The sequence below is a fragment of the Antennarius striatus genome, chromosome 13 (assembly GCF_040054535.1).
Source record: "Antennarius striatus isolate MH-2024 chromosome 13, ASM4005453v1, whole genome shotgun sequence".
NCBI lineage: Eukaryota > Metazoa > Chordata > Actinopteri > Lophiiformes > Antennariidae > Antennarius > Antennarius striatus.
In genome coordinates this window covers 8630001-8647472 of record NC_090788.1, presented here as the reverse complement: position 1 = coordinate 8647472, position 17472 = coordinate 8630001, and the positions used below count along the sequence as shown (strand labels likewise).

The following is a 17472-nucleotide window of genomic DNA, read 5'->3' as shown; positions in this document are numbered from 1 at the left end:
TCCCTTCTTCTCAGCCTGCCTCTCGCTCTCTCTCCCCCTCTTCAGCTCCCCTCATCTCTCTCTTTTTCTCTCATTTCCCCTTGGTCTCTCCCCACCTCTAATGGTGTTTCGCTTCCTCTCTCAACCTCCTTTCCCCCTCCCTTCCTCCCTCCCTCCTCTCTGCTCATGCTCATTTACATGGCACTCATGCACAGAGAGGGAGGAGTATTTGTGAATAATAAGAAAGTGAGATTCTAGCCTGATATCAGATTTCAATGTGTGCTGGTGTTTGTGTGCACATGACCTAACCACAACCGAAATGCCACACATGCATGTATAAATAGAAAATGTTGAAATGTGATGTCTTTGCGTGTGTGTGTGTGTGTGTGTGTGTGTGTGTGTGTGTGTGTGTGTGTGTGTGTGTGTGTGTGTGTGTGTTTCTTATGCGGCAGTGTGCATGTGTGAGCTTGTTCTCTCCTTCATTTGCATATCTACGTCTCATCACGTTGCCAAGACAACCTCATCTGTTCATCTGGGAGGGCAGGAAATAAAGCGATGGTGCAAATGCAGTGAAAGAGAGACACATCACACATTACACAACACACACACGCGCGCGCGCACACACACACACATACACACACACACACGTACAGATGCAATTAACAATACGGGTTGCAAATCAATTATTTGTACTAGTAGGATTTATTTCATTATTAATTTTTTTTCATTCGTATCTACTCAATAATACACTGGGACTGTTTTTTACTGGTCTCTTATGAGTCACGTCCATGAGGGCTTGACCTACCGGCTGTCCAGATCCTGGACTGGAGCAGTAGATGGTGTACTTGCGGATAACACCGTTTGGTTTGTGAGGAGGCAACCACGACACAACCACACTGCTCGGAGAGGAGGGTACTGCCTTGATGCCCGCTGGCGGACCAGGAACTATTGGAAAACATACAGCAGCATCAGCAAACGTGTCAAATTCATGTGCTTCCATGGTGGTTTTTGTGCGTGTGTGCATATACATGCTGAGTGTTGGATGCCCATTAAAGTGAGCAGGCTTGTTTGCAGCTTGCTAGTCTTATCCTGCACTAAGCTGCTCTTGGAGGACTTTGAACAATTCTGTTTGGGTGGATAGCAGTGACATATGTTCAGTCAGACATCGGTCAGCAGTTCTGACACCGTTACAAACAACATTCTCTTAACTCTGAAACCCACACACAGATTAAACTAGTGTCTGATCCTCTGTTAGCCACTTCAGTTTGACACTATACGCCACTTAATACTCCCTTTAAGGTGTGAAAAGAGATTTAGATGGCGGCGCCATGTATGAAAACACATCAGAATACTGGGCGCTGAACATGTGAACAATAATTCTTTTGTCACATTGGCCTTAGTGTGGAATCCACAGTGTCGAGCCTATTCAGTCCCAGCCATAAATATAACTTGTATTTGGCAGTGGGCCTCATTTGACATCCACACAACTGCAGTTGAAGGCCCTGCTCTCTAAATCCAATCCCCTGTTTTCCTTTTTATTTGAGGGCCCCTGATCCAGTCATTCAACCAGGCCGTGCACTGCGACCCCTTCATCCTGCACATTACATGGTGAAAGACAAAAAAAGCAGCTGAAAAACGACACAACCACACTAGAACCAACAAGGGAGGCTTTGAAAGAGGGATGCTGTGGTGAGAAAAAGACAAAAATGATGGATACAGTTTATATATAGGAGTCCCTATGGTGGTGGTGGCACTGGATAAGGGCATTATTATCATAACCAAATCTCTGTGTCTAAATAAGAGTAGGAAATAGGAGAGAAAATGGGGGCGGAGTCCTATTTGGAAACCAAAATCTGCCTGGATCTCCATCAGACGGAGTCTCATGCACAGCCAGCATGACGAGGAAGCCAGGCATAATGGTGCTGGGTGAACGTCCCAACATGGAAACATAATGCACTGCTGTGCCAAGGAGGGCTTATATTGAGGGGAGAATACACTCAAACAAATACACACCGAACATAAGTCAAGCACGTTGATAGCTTTCCATTATGTCTATATAGACGCCGTGATCACTTAACTATCTTACAATCTTCAACCCCCAGGCCCCTCCTCCCTGCCTCCTCAATAAAGAGACACGGATCTGGCTGTAATCCCGCCTCCGATGGTGTAAGCACAAAATTAAATCTTTCTAATCCAAAAGGAGTTAATCTCTATATGCCTATGGCAATGGGAGAAGTGCACGGGATGCAGGCCCAGTCTGATGGCTGACTTCAGGATGCTATATGCTCCCAGAGAGCACCCCCACCCCTTGTGTCTCCCACCAGCCCTCCCTGAGCTGTGGAACCAAAGCCTCTTAATTCTCATTAGCACTGCTAATGGAGCTCCCCAGCATAAATGGGCTTTTGTCATGAGTTTGAGATAAAACCCATGCCTTTTTTAAGTATGTTCTTTCATCCTCTTCCACTTTAGCCCATGCGCCATGCAAAACACTCATGCTTTCTTTATTTTTTAGGAACAAAAGCAAGATGACAACGTCTCATTTCGAGTTTCGTTCTGTGTGCACACTCACAGTCCTCACGGGTCTGGATGTACAGGACGTTACTCCGAACCCCGTCTCCAGCTTGTGTGTAGGCCAGCACCTGAACACTGTAGTTGGTGAACTTCTCCAGCCCTCGCAGCTCCACCTGCTCACGGGTGGTGGTGATATTCTGCATCTCTCCCCACTCTGAAGAGGGTGGGATGGGAAAACCATTTTAGAAAATACAGAATGTAATCTGGACTCTGTCTTCCATCAAATAGACTTCTACACAACCATTATGCATTGTTAAATATGTTTTGGAGAGAATTTCATTTATGCCTCGGATTGATGGTTATAGAAAATTACCATTGCTTAAAAAGGGACTTCGGTTTGCATCCTGAATCCCAATGGTTTTGTCTACTAAAGCAACACGTGTGGAGAAAAGATGGCAGTTTTGGTTTAATGTGAAAAAAATGGATGTGTCCTTTCTAACTCCACAGTTTTTAGTAACCGTCACACGACCTTAACGCAATCATAAATTCATTTAGACGTCATTTCCCACAAAACATATTTGCTAATGCAAAATTTGGACACAGGTTGGAACAGACATTGGAGCAAACAGAGGTCACTGTAATGCAATCTCACCAACCATCACCACTGATAGTGTCAAGAGTCTAAGAGACACAGAAACAAGGTCAAACACGGACAAATCCAAGGACACACAGCAACAAGAGGTACTTCATGAAAACCGTGCAGACACACATCAACACATTCTGACAAAGAGGTAGGAGGGTGGGAAGATGGGTCGGTCACTTAGTGAAGTTTATAATGAGAGAGGTGATAATTACTCTGCATCGGCCACTGGGCCTGGCCCCCACAGCACCCACCTCCGTCTGGGAAGAGGGACCAAAACACAACCCGGTAGCCTTTAAGCACACCGTGCAGTGTCAGCCGTGGAGGCTCGGCCCATGTGATCACTGCCTCGTCTGACGTCACAGAGATCGCTCGCACGTTCTGCGGGGGTTCGCTGGGCACTAGAGAGAGCAGGGGGTAGTCTTAGTGCTGTACGGTTGAAATATATGAGCTTCAAGGTAGTTTATTACTTTTCAACAGTCCTGTCTGTTGCTAAGACAAACTGACTGATCCAGGAAGATAAGTAATCAACACCAACAGCCCTACAGGCAATCTCTGCGGAAACAAATCAGTCAAACAAGCTCAAATTAGTGTCTTGTTCAGTGTTAGCTTTTAGAGTGCAGACAGGAGAAGAAGTGGAGGGGTAGAGAGAGTTATTGGGGGGAAGGAAGTGCAATGCAAGGGAGCAGCGTGAGTGGAAAATCAGATACACCTTAAGGGGTTAAAATACAGATGACGAAGGCAGGGTGAGGTGTTGAACATGAAATGTGATGGAAGACAATGTTCGTCTTCAAGGACTAGAGCAGGTCCATACATTCACATTTGTAATGGAGAACCAGCACTGTCAGAAAAAAATAACAAAAAACAAAACGAAAATGTAAAACAGACAGTGGAGGGGTGAGGAGGAAGAGAGGGGAACCAATGGCAAGATAAAGGAGAGGAAGAGAAAAAGAAGGCAGATTGGGCAGACGTGTAGAGAGTAATGGGGTTCCCTGTTCGCTTCTTGCACTCTACCAGCCTAATAAGGGTGCTAATTAAAGGCAAAGAAGGATGGGGATGGGGGATGTGCTGCAAATTCATGTCTACCCTTGCATGTATGTCTACATATGTATGTCATCTGCACCTATCGGTGTGTCTGCCATGCTTTTAATGCATGTGGCTCCATTTTAAATTGTCTCTGACGAATCAGAGATACACGCCTGGTGAATGTTTAAATTTTTGTCCGCTTTCCACCACACGTCCTCCCAGACCAGCAGTTGTCTTCGTCACTCAAGACCTACATTCTTTTGTAATCTACAATTTTTTTTCTATCCTTCTCTTGTGACTCTCCTACCATCTTCCAATGTGGTAGCGTTGATCTCAGTACTGGATGGCCCCGTCCCGGCTCTGTTGAAGGCCTGGACCACCACCCCATACTGGGCAAACTTCTTCAGGTTGTCCAATGTGTACACTTCACTGTCCCCCGTGGCTTTCATCTCCACAATGCTGTACTGGCCATTGCTGCCTGGGCCATTCTCTCTATATCCGATCTGGTAGCCTCGGATCACCCCGTTCTGCAGCTCCTTCTTAGGGGCCTAAAACATATGTGAGGAGATCATTTCTTTTTAATTTTGAAAGTGTACGTCAAACTTAAAAATCAGCAGAAATATAGTAGCCCTTTTTTCTTTCCTTTGTCGTTACATGAGGAGGTTTTTCGAACTCTATCTTAAGAATTTAACTTAAAAATTATCAAGCCCGTCTATATGAATTGTGATCATTCATTAAATGTTTGAACTGTAATTCTGATCATCAGAAATAACCACTACATAATAATCCAGAGAGTATTCATTTTACCCTCCATGTAACCCGTATGCTCTGCGAGGTCATCGGCTGGAGGATTACATCCATCGGCGGCCCATCAGGAGCTGTTGATGAACATTTCATATCAAATGATATGTAAATATTCAGAGAATCTTCCATAGACAGTAAAAGTACAAACAGACAAGCAGGCAAGCGTGATGTGCGGTGGAGACAGACACCACTTACGTGCTTCCTCAGTACTGATTGTGAGCTCCTTGCTGGGAAGGCTGCGGCCGATCTTGTTGTAGGAATACATGCGGATGCTGTAAACGCAGGCCGGATGCAGCTCCACAATGTTAGCTTGGTTGTTGGTGGGAGAGATGTTCCTTGTTGTGTACATGTGATCCCAAGAGTCTGTTAAATGTGAAAAGATTCCAAATCATTTAGGAATGGATCTTAAAGAAATCTGACAGATGGATTTAAATTCTGGGTACCTACCTGACTTGTTCTTGTACTCTATGTCATAGCTGGTGATGATGCTGTTGCCATCAAACCTTTGGATCCAGCGCAGGTTCATGCTTCTGTCCTTCACCTCTCTCACTTCCAGCTCAGGGGGATCTGGTGGTTCTGTGGGTTTTGTTTTTTTGGGGGGGGGTGGCAGTTTAGATAGAAGACTGGTTCAACAGGATTCTCTGGGAACACCACAGGTTATCAAATTAGCAACATGCAGGTAGACAGACCTTGCACAGTCAGTTGGATGAGCCCTCGACCCTCTCCATAGGAATTGATGGCGTGGCAGGAGAAGAAGACGGAATCCCCTCGTTCTGCTGGGTTGAGCTGTGAAGATTGACACAAACAAAGAAAGATTACAGCGTGTTCAAAAGAGACAATAGCAGGAAAACAAATCACGAAAATCATCTCCAATCAATCTAATCCAATTCACAATCCTGGAGAAATATGAAATGAAGCCAGTCATTTCACCTAAACTGATTTTCATAAAGACTAGGTTGACGCCATCTTCCAGACAGTTAGATGATCGATTCCACTGTTGTGTCTGTACGCTAAATATGAATCTATGACCAGAGACGTTAGCTTAGCTTAACATAAAGACTGGAAACAGTTATGTGGGATCTGTCTGAAGTAAAAAAATCTTTATATTTTAATGCAAATGTTTAGAAATATCAGGGAACCATAGACCGCTGGAGGGAAGGTTTTGTTAAATACTATCAGAGCCAGACAGTTTTTCTATGAAACTACGCTAACTGAGGCTTTTATAGCCCTAAGCTGCACATACAGGATATATATTTTAACCTCTTTTAACTTAATAATGCAAAAATGCAAGAGAGATAAGATCCTGCTTTATTTGGACTTGTTTCAAAAAAATGTACCTATGCTTTTAATTCAACAAGATCTTCTTCAAACTGAGGAAAATACTATTTTTTAGGAAAAAAAATTAAGATGATTTACAAGACAATGTTTTCGCCAAGTGATTAATTTTATATCATCAAATCTTTCTTCTTGGTTAGGGACTGCTGGGTGCTGTATGTGTCTGACCTTAAGGGTGGAGATGACTTCATCCCCCTTCTTGTTGATGGTGATGGAGTAACGGGGATTTCTCTCTGCATCGATGACGGTGTCTCCTCTCTCCCAGCGGATGATGATGGGCTGTTCCCCCCGTGCCGTGCAATTTAGCTCCTTGGTTTGGCCCTTCCTCGCCATGGTGGTGTTAGGGTGGCTGGTGATCATGGCGGGAACTGAGCAGAAGTACAATATGTCAGTATGATGAATGGTATAATATGGATTAATGAGACAGGGGGACAGGGATACGATACTGGATATATTAGAATATATTGCAGATGTATAGACATCTCTATTTCTGCACTTCTGTTCACTAATTTCATTTTACGCTTCAGGTCCTACCGGCCTTTCTACTCTGCCTCTTCCTTGTCTGTACTTATCTTCTTCTCCTGTTTTTTTTTCCTTTTTCTTTTCTAAGTCATAGATTACTGATTGAAGGGGATCATGCGGGTTTGTTTTCATCACTAATTCATCAGTTCTTTCCCCTCAAACATTCAAGAGCACACAGACTGGAATCCGAAGAGCATCGATCAATAGCAAAGACATCCCCAGCTAAGGACGTGGAGGATGGAGACGAGGTTTTGTTCAGTCCTGGCTGCAAAGGCCTGAGGCAAAAAGTGCATTTTAGAAAAGCTGACTCCCCTCCTAAAGGCCGAGGATCGTCTCTGAATACGTTTTGCGCCCAGTGCAGCAATGCAGTTATGAAAGGAAGTGTGTTAAAGCTAAAGAGCAAATGGCTGACACTTACTCTTAACAGTGAGGATCATGCTTTTACTGATGTCTGATCCCACTCCATTGGAGGCCTGGCAGAGGTAATACCCCCGGTCATCCTCCAGCACGTGCCGAATGAGCAGAGATCCATTTGACATGATCTGAATGCGACCAGTTAGTGGTACTGGGTGGTACTGCTGAGGGTTTCCTACACCTGCACAACACAAAGTAAATGCATGTTAGTGTCTCCATTATTTTGTATTTCACATAATGCTGTTATGTTGATGCTGTAGAAATAGTTGAGATGAGGTACAGACTTTACCTTTGGCGTGTTTCCACATGACTTTTGGAGGTGGGTAACCCTCCACTGAGCAGTTGAGAACTCCAGCTTTGCCATAGATACAATCTTGGTTGTTGGGCTGCACCACAAAACGTGGCGGCACTGAGAAACAGAAGGACGATGTTAACCTAAATTTATTGACTACGAGATGATGGAAAAAGTGCAAAACGGGAGTGTTCATGTGCAATTGTACAATAAAAATCGCATCTGATCAGACCTAATTCATCGTTCTCTATTTTTTCAGTCTCTCACCGGTAACTATCAGCTGCCTTTCCCAGCTGACGGTGGCGGCGGCATTGCTAGCGATGCAGGTGTAGTTTCCATTGTGCTTCAGTGTCACCTTGGAAATCTGAAGGGAGCTCATAAACTCTTTGGTCTCTATTCCGACGCCAGAAGCCGAGCCTGGCACGATGAGCTGGCCATCTTTGTGCCAGGTGATGCGTATGGGCATGTCCCCAGATGACACCACACAGGCAATGTACATGAGCTTCCCCACTGAGGTAGAGGGGATATCGAAGGGCTGAATGAGGGGCGGCACTGGGGGAGAGAGGAAGAGTGCGGAGAGTCAAAGGAATAAAGGCAACCATAGTTGTGAAAGAGTGGCGGTGTGGCCATCTGGAGCAATGCTGAGAGAGAAGGTCATTGGCCAGTGCCCCCCTCCTCCTTTTTCCCCCCTCTGCAAGCCCCATCCTCTGCAGCCCATAATAGCTGCTCTGGTTAGAGTCCAATTGGCAGGAGGAAGTCGTTCTGTTGCCATAGTAATGGAGATTGGGGTGGGGGTACTACAGCTGAGACATCTGGGGGATTTAATCTAGGCTTCATTATTATTCATCTAATTAAATCAGAGACACTCTCACAAGCAGGCACACGCACACACCCTCAAACACCTCTGCAGCTGCCCCTGTACTATCGTTAGCCCACTCACACTCTAAACAAAATGCAGACGCACAATACAACGGAAGTAAATGTCAGGTGGAACCACAAAAATAACATCTACTTTTGCCAAAAAGCATTGCAGTAATCTTGTACATTTTAGTGTCTCTGTTCAGTAGGTACTCTGATAATGGCTAATCTCTAATCTTATTCTATCAAGGGTAAAAAGAAACATAGAAGGTAACTTGCCTTATTTGGCCATGTTGCTTTATTAGTATTTTTTTTGTATATTTCTTCTGTTTGCACTGATGTGAGCAAAAAAATACCCAGGAATACTGCTTCAGGACAAAATACGGTTAGTCCGTACCAATGGGGCAGTTGGGTCACCCCTCTTTACCGCAACCTCTTGTATGGATTTGCATCAATAAATCTCCTGTATCTTTACTCAAAAATGTTGCTCCATACAATTTTACTGCGTTGAATCCATTTTTCTCTTCAAGCTTACCTTTGACGGTGACATGAACGGTCTGGTTTATTGACACCTGGGGTTGGATCAGAACGCTACACAAGTAGGTGCCTTCATCTGCTCCCTTCTGCACGTCCGTCAGCCTCAGGGTGCCATTCTCAAAAACCACTTGACGATGATTATCAGGCAGCTGCATGCCATCCTTCAGCCACTTGATGGAGTAATATGGGTAGCCAATCACACGGCATGTTATGTAGGTGTTCCTGCCTGCCACTGCAGTGATGTCCCGCATGGGTCTGATTCGAGGTGGACCTGGAGACACAGGGGAGAGAGGGAGGGGATGGAAGGAGAGGATAGAGAGAGAGGGAGAGAGAGAGAGGTCGGAGAGAGGCAGATGAGGTGAGGGAGGTCATGACAGAGTAAGGGTAGCAGCCACGGAGACAGGAGGTGGAGAGATAAAGGTTGAGGGATAGAGTGATTGGGGTAAGTTGACAGGTGGACAGGGAGGTTAGTTATGCTCCCTTTACTAAAATCTGACTGAGGATATTGTTGATTGTAGACTAATAAGATATGCTTTGTATCTGAGAGACTGTGTTATAGATAGATAGATAGATAGATAGATAGATAGATAGATAGATAGATAGATAGATAGATAGATAGATAGATAGATAGATAGATAGATAGATAGATAGATAGATAGATAGATAGATAGATAGATAGATAGATAGATAGATAGATAGATAGATAGATAGATAGAGACAGGCAGACAGACAGACAGACAGACAGACAGACAGATACGTAGATAGATACAGACATATGACAGATAGATAAACATTCAGATCGATAGACAGATGATATATGTGACTATGTGTGATTGGAATCTGATCTCTCTCTAGCTCTATATTTGTAAAGAGTAAGGTGTAGAGTGCATTTATATTGAAAAGCAGACAGGCACCTCTTACGTTTATGCGCGCTTGGTACTCGGCGCTACCGGCCGAGTTGCGTGCGACGCAACGATACACTCCTCCATCTCGAATGAGCGGACTGCTGACGTTGACATGTGACACGGTCAGGCCGTCCGACAGGGTGTACTGGCTGGTCTTGTAGGTGGAGTCTCGCACCACCGGCTCATCGTCCAGTGTCCAGGTAATGGAAGGAGGCGGGGCTCCTTTGGCGGCGCACATGAGGGAGAAAGGCTCCCCAGGGTTCACCACTCGTTCGCTGAAGGAAGACACAATACGAGGAGTACCATCTGCAAGGAGACAAAGGATGGAGAGAGAAAGCTGAAAAATAGATGAATATGCGAGAAGACAGCACTGATTCTTGGTTGAGGTTCTTTCTACCACCTTGTTTAATGTATTATCGCTCAATTTATTCAACAGAATTGAGATAAAGAATAATGGTCAACACTAAAAGTGAAGACTTAAAATTTATAAACAATATATTCTTGTTATTGATATGATACAATAATGTGACAAAATACATTTTGACCATCCACACACCCTCTAACAGAATGATGGAGAAGTCCTGAGCGGTGTGGCCCTTTCGGGAGGCGAAGCACTGGTAGGCCCCGGAGTGGAACTTCTGCGCTGCAGTGATCTGCAGGGTGTCATTGTGTTGTCCCTGGATGGAGATGTGCTGGTCGGGGACGATGGGCTCTGTGTTGCTAAACCAGCTGATGGTGTATTCTGGAGAACCCTCCACGGTGCAGGTGAAGAACAATGTGCTGCTGATGCCAGTTTTCAAATTCTTAGGGGACAGGGTCACCCGCAGTGGATCTGACAGAGAGACACACGTAGTTATTTAAAAAACTCATAAACATACATTTTCTATCTGTTTTGCCGCTATGTCATGTTTTTCTTTAAATGCTATGTGAATTAAATTAATAATGTAATGTGAGTATGCGCTTATATTCTATTACCCGCCTACTTTCTATTTTTATATGATACCACTCAATAACCTTAACTTATTTAAATGTATACAGTGTTAATGAGCAAAACATGAATAGTTATAAATTAATATATTCATAAACACATTTCAAATTCTTTCAATCTCAAATTTTTATTTTGTTGTATATGATACCCATGCCCATGCAAATGACTCAAATAATTCAACTGTATTCAAATTATGAGATGGACGTGAAAGAGAAAAAGAGAAAGAGAGAGAGAGAGAGAGAGAGAGAGAGAGAGAGAGAGAGAGAGACAGAGAGAGAGAGAGAGAGAGAGAGAGAGAGAGAGAGAGAGAGAGAGAGAGAGAGAGAGAGAGAGAGAGAGAGAGAGAGAGAGAGAGAGAGAGAGAGAGAGAGAGAGAGAGAGAGAGAGAGAGAGAGAGAGAGAGAGAGAGAGAGGTAGAGCACAATCAGTGGCGGTGACTCAATCAGTTCGACGCGCTCATTAAAAAAACAGCTGGAGACATCTCTTCACATTTCTGTCCACTCCTGTGTGTTGAGTGTGTCTATCTGTTGTGTGTGTGTGTGTGTGTGTGTGTGTGTGTGTGTGTGTGTGTGTGTGTGCGTGCGTGCGTGCGTGTGTGTGTGTGTGTGTGTGTGTGCGTGCGTGTGTGTGTGTGTGAGACAGAGAGACAGAATGTGTGCAAAAATGTCAGTGAGCAATAAGGCAGCTGGTGGTGTGTGCTGGGGGGCATCTCTGTGCCTCCCAACCCCCCCTCACCCTGTCAGAGTCACAGAGTGGGCTGCCATGATGTGCCCATTGGCAAAGCCCACCGCCGATCTATTCTCTCCCTCTGTCTCGTCTTCTCTTGCTCTTTGTTTCTTTGTATACATTACACCACCTATGTTTATCTCCGCCTCGCCCGCTATCTTGTTATTACATTGCACATAATGTCATTCCAGCACTGTCTGGATGTGTGTCCCTTCTGTGACCCCCTGTATTTATCTGTCTTCCTCACCCTCCGTCCCTGAGATGGTGAATCGTGCTGGCAGCTGTGATACGGACTCAGTCCCAGTGAATTATTGCCCTGTCTCTCTTCTTGAGACCTGATCCGAAGCGGCGTCACACAGCTCATACACGTTTGTTACAGACACACTCTAGGTGTGACTTATACAGTATGTGTGCCTCAAACCAAAGTTAGAGGAGTCCGTGTCTGTCTGTCAGGCTGATTCACTGACAAGACGGTGTGGCTTCTCAGACTGCTCTTGAATATGTGCGTTGGTGCGTGTGTGTGCTCAAACACCTATCACATGAAGTTGTCCAGACACCTCCTTCGAGCCAAAGCTGTTGGTAACCTCGCACGCGTAGCTGCCGCTGTCTTCTTGCCTCAGGTCACTGATGGTAAGCCCTGTCAAACGCCGTGTCCACCGGGCATCTGAGGGCAGTGGGCGGCCATCTTTCAGCCAGCGGACGGTGGGGCTTGGGTAACCTCCTGCAGTGCAAGGGAGTTCGATACTCTGGCCTGCGTACACCTCCCCCGCTTGGAAGCTGTCCAGGATTGTGGGTGAGGACTCATTGGGGTCTGAAGAGCAAAAATAAATACAATTCTATTTTTTGTCAAGACAGAAAGATAAAGGTCACACAGGTGTCTCTCGACTGACAACAACAGTAAAGCTACCCACCCATTACGGAGAGCCTTGCTCCATTGCTTTGGCGCGTCTCGCCGCTGTACTTATGTTTGGTGATGCACCTGTATGTGGAGAGGGCGTCCTCCTTCTGAACATCAGAGATGTAAAGGGCCCCAAAAGAGGTCAGCAGGAACCTGTTACCTGTGGAAGACACATTCAATTAAGACTTTTTTCTTTCCTCAAACAAGTCATTATCCGCAAAGAAATCTTGCTGATAGATGAGAGAAATATAAAAGAAGAAAAAAACCTGCACCAAGATAGTTATTTCGGTTATTTCAGTACAGATCTATTTGCAAAACCATACTGTTTTAAGAGCAAACACCTGCCTGAACAGTTGGCGCTACCTGCCTGATAATGTTGCTATCCAGAACCTGGCTCTCTTTCAAGGCCCGGAGGACACACAGCGGTCGCTGACTTTCACCACGCAAAGACATGGTAGCAACTGATTTACTGTCCCTTCACACACAACATAAAGCTCTTATGCACCATACTTTAATAACTAAACTGAATGTTCTTCCTTTTAAGTGCTACAATAATGTAAGGCCAAAGACCAAGTGTGTCAATCTATGCCAAGGTGAACAGTCTAGATAGTGCTTAATTGGCTATACTGCATTTTTCATCTTGTATACAGTTACAGGGCACATGCACATATACAGTACAGGTAGTCCTCAACTTCTGAACATTCGACTTACGAACATTCGGAGATTTGAACAAACGCGCCTTGCCATATCCAATTATTGTTGGGCTGCGTTCACGCATCTCCAACCCTCCCTCTCTGGTTCTCCTCTGCTGTTGTGTGGTGGTTCTGACACCTTTTGTTTTCAACAGGGAGACTTTATTTCATCCTGTGCGCATTTTCACTCACAGCGTAAGTGTTGCTTCTTTTTCACTTCATAATAAAAGCATAAGGCTGTACCTTGACTTTATGTCAGCATCTGTTTGTGTACTTTATTAATTCCAAAACCTCAGCGATTAATTTTCATCAACCTTGACCATTTTTTTCATTCAATTAAAAGTAAGACTGCCTTTATCTCAACAAGTCAAAAATCTCTTTGATCCATCAATGATGAAAATTCCATCCATCATCCTGTTTCAAAAGGAAAGCCATCACTTTTAAAAGGTTATGTAATACAAACAGTTGTTTCTGGAACATTTTCATAAATTGTTGCCACTATGCTGTATATTTACTATTTACAGTGTTGTTTAGCATCGACAGTCCAACAGCTGTATTGGTTGCATTGAGGTGCCCCTATGTGTTTATCAGCAGCAATATTTTATCTACATACACAATGTTTGTCAAGGTCTCACAAAGGGTTGAGCAGGAATCCTGAAGGTAGCTGTTAGAGACACTGCATGTGTTCACACTGACTATACGTGAATATATGACCCAACGGGAGGCGCAGGCAGCAATTTTACAGCAGTCTTTGTTTACCCCCAGAATGAAGCCTTACAGGATAATGAGCACTTTAAAACTGCCACTCCCACAACATCGACAACTCGCCTGTCACAACACTCTGACATAGGCAGGGGCAGAGAGGGAACGGGAGAGCGATAGAAGGAGAGAGTGAGAGAGAGCGAGTCAGCTGGATCTGTCAAAGCCACACTTTCTGTCTTCAGCAGGGGATGGTATTCATCCCATCCACAGTGATGCCTCTGAGACAACACTGATTACACAATGCACATCACATTACTTCCCTATGTGTTTATCCTGAGCAGCTCAAACACAAAATCTTTCTGTCTTTTGTCGACTCTCCTCGCATCTTTGTGTGAACCCTCTCATTGTCTCTCACCCTCTCTCTCTGTCTCAGCCCGTCGCTTTCGGTCTCTAGGCAGAGTGGCAGACAGAGTAAAATATTAATTACTAAATCACTGTGCACCCTCAGCTTTTATTTATGCTGACTTGTCTAGATAACAAGAAACAGAGCCAATGTGCATAACACACGGGCATGGGTGGACACACACACACACACACACACACACGCACATGCACACGCACACACACACACACACACACACACACACACACACACACAGAGGCCGTGGCAGTAAACTTGCAGACATGCATGCACACATGCAGCTGAAAGTTGTAGATGGTTGCATAAATTTTCTCCACGGTCACATTATACTTTAATGCTATAGACTGTTCTATTTGGAAACCAAACATTTTTACAGATAACTGTCATTTGCCATGTACTTCAACTCCATCTATGAATATGTGATGGATATTGAGATGGTGCATATTTAGTTGTGACTGCTCCACCTTCTAGTGGGTGACCTTTGGATAGCAATTTTAATTGTCATGTGAGCTTTTTTATGTCACACAACCTCATGCTCTGAAAATGGCCATCAGATGAAAAATAGCAGCACTTACTCGTCCTCAAAAGACTATCAAGGAACCATTCAGAGGTTAAAAGATGTTTCCTCAACTATGTATGGTTCTTTATAGAGTTCTTTCAGCCAGAAAGCTCTTTTGAAAGAAGCTTTGTAGCCTAGAGGATGTCAACATTGTTAGATTTTGTATGCGTTTTGTCAGAGTCTTCCTTCTTGGGAGAAATGATTATATTCCTGATGCAGATGGGTTCGGAGGGAAAGATTTTTATATAAACTAAGGTATGCTTTTGACAAGAAAAAATACGTTTAAGCTGTATGATATTCTATGATATGTGGATATGTGTGTTTTTACAAATCTCAGAAGATATGCATACCAAAATTCAAATTTTAATGTTAATCAGTGGTTTTGCAACAATAAAAAATTTTTTTCACACGTTAGTCAAGTTTAATTTAGTGCAAGAATCCATTTCTAGAGTACAGTATTTTCCACACTATAAGGCGCACTGGATTATAAGGCGCACCTTCAATGAATGACGTATTTAAAAAAAAAATCATACATAAGGCGCACTGGATTATAAAGTACACAGGATTATAAAATGTACTGGATTATAAAACGCATCTGAGAACTCATCGTCAATGAATGGTCTATTTTAAAGCTTTTTTCATATATAAGGCACATTGGATTTAAGAAATTGAGAAAATTAAAGGCTTCTAGGTGCGCCTTATAGTGCGGAAAATACTGTACTCATTTAACTGAAATCATGTCTTCTCAATCTGTTAGAACTATTTACTGCTGTAACAGAGGATCCTTCATTCATTCATTCATCTTGAAGATGAGAGCATCATGATCATCTCATCTTGAACTGCTTATCCAAAATACAGGTAATGGTTTACGCTGGAGCCTACCGCAGCTGGATATAGGCGAGAACGGGGGTACACCCTGGACAAGTCGCCACCCTGGACAAGTCGCCACTTCATCACAGGGCCACATGGAAAAACAGTACCCACTCACGCTCACACCTATGGATAATTTGGAGTGATCAATTCACCTCTACTAGATGGAGGTGTGAGGAAACGAGAGAACCCAAGGAGACCCCACGGAGACTCAGGAAGAACATATTAACTCCGCACGAAGGGAACTGAACCTGGGACATTCTTGTTGTGAGGTAACAGTGATACCCACTAGGCCACTGTACATGTTTGCATCATGCGATTAAGAAAAAATTGTCGCACTAATCCCACTCTCTGTCCTTAACAAACCTCTCCTAGTCAACTAAGTCTTGTACAAACTATTTTAATCGTTGCCTTGCAGTCACACAACAACAGGCCCGACCCGCTGCACTGACACTTGCAATGAGGAAAATAATAAAAGTATGAATGTGTGAGAAAGAAGAGGAAAAAATACAAGCATGACAGAGTCTATAAATAGGATATATACTGTAGCCGAGGTCCAAGAGTGTTTGTGAGTACACCCAGTGTGTGTGTGTGTGTGTGTGTGTGTGTGTGTGTGTGTGTGTGTGTGTGTGTGTGTGTGTGTGTGTGTGTGTGTGTGTGTGTGTGTGTGTGTGTGTGTGTGTGTGTGTGTGTGCGTATGTGTGCTACAGTTCATAGCAGCCTCATTTTCTCACATGCAAATGAAGGCGTCGGTGCAAAGATAACGAGGCCCATATTTCCACCTCCTCAGTGGGGCCATTATTTATTGATGTTCTGCATCTTTCTCCCTCCCTCCCACTCTCACGCTTTCTTCCTCCTCTCCCTGTTGCTAGGGTCTTCCTACCGTCATCCTGTTAAAATTTCAGTTTACTTTCAGTAATTATTTAAGCACAACATGTTTACAGTAATCAAGGATGAATCAGTGAAACCTTTTGTATTCTGGGAATGCAAGAATCACAGTTGTGAACTGGTGGTAGAAATGAGTAAACTGGTGGTAGGAATAAATGGGGGGAAAATGGCATCACTATGCTAAAAATAGCTTTTCAGATGCAAGTGGGGTTTGTAACCAACCACGATTGTTATTCCAAAATCATACGACGTGGCACACTTTCCCAGTTTGCTGGTTTCAAACGCAGTTTAGAACAAATTCAGCCCCTTACGAGAATGAAAAGTATCAATTCCACATTTAGGCCTTTAGGAAGAAGATATTGGACGTTGACCAGAGGTCAAATTCCACCTACTGGCAGACAAAAGCAGTTAAAAATTATTTGGTGCTTATTTACTGACAACCATTTTCTGTATTTATTGTGCAGCTCTTCCTTACAAAACAAATGTTCACTAAAAGTGCAAGTTGAAAGTGCGCTCACGCAACACTGATGACTCGGAATAAAAACGTCTGTGTTCTTATGGGTTTTCCCAGCATGGAACACATATCTGATCAACCTGGAAGAGCCTAATGAGCTAACACAGCCACATCCCTAGTGTCCTTCTGGCAGTTCACTAAAAGCTGATACCTGAGGTCTCCGATGGTCGAAAACAGTGGCTCCTCACCATGAAGGTCTCAGGTTAAAGGGGAAAAATGTGAACTGAAACACCTATACCATAATAACAATAATAATAATAATAATAATAATAATAATAATAATAATAATAATAATAATAATAATAATAATATATTAAATTATATATTATATTGTATATATTATATTGTAATATAATATATATAAACATTATATATTGTTATTGTTATTATT

At 43.6% G+C, this 17472-nt stretch overlaps 1 protein-coding gene across 1 annotated transcript in view; it reads right to left on the bottom strand.

Moving 5' to 3' along the window:
• Positions 1-17472, bottom strand: part of LOC137605994 (cell adhesion molecule DSCAML1-like) — a 55146-nt gene that overhangs the window by 9178 nt on the left and 28496 nt on the right. The window contains exons 4-20 of the mRNA XM_068331005.1: positions 12449-12595; positions 12070-12348; positions 10380-10655; positions 9833-10129; positions 8917-9189; positions 7791-8075; positions 7521-7640; positions 7236-7412; positions 6464-6663; positions 5650-5746; positions 5408-5536; positions 5156-5323; positions 4964-5034; positions 4464-4704; positions 3385-3531; positions 2549-2704; positions 785-924 (exon numbers count right to left, since the gene is read on the bottom strand). Coding sequence (XP_068187106.1) covers positions 785-924; positions 2549-2704; positions 3385-3531; positions 4464-4704; positions 4964-5034; positions 5156-5323; positions 5408-5536; positions 5650-5746; positions 6464-6663; positions 7236-7412; positions 7521-7640; positions 7791-8075; positions 8917-9189; positions 9833-10129; positions 10380-10655; positions 12070-12348; positions 12449-12595 — 3203 coding nt within the window. The remainder of the gene's footprint in view (positions 1-784; positions 925-2548; positions 2705-3384; positions 3532-4463; positions 4705-4963; positions 5035-5155; positions 5324-5407; positions 5537-5649; positions 5747-6463; positions 6664-7235; positions 7413-7520; positions 7641-7790; positions 8076-8916; positions 9190-9832; positions 10130-10379; positions 10656-12069; positions 12349-12448; positions 12596-17472) is intronic.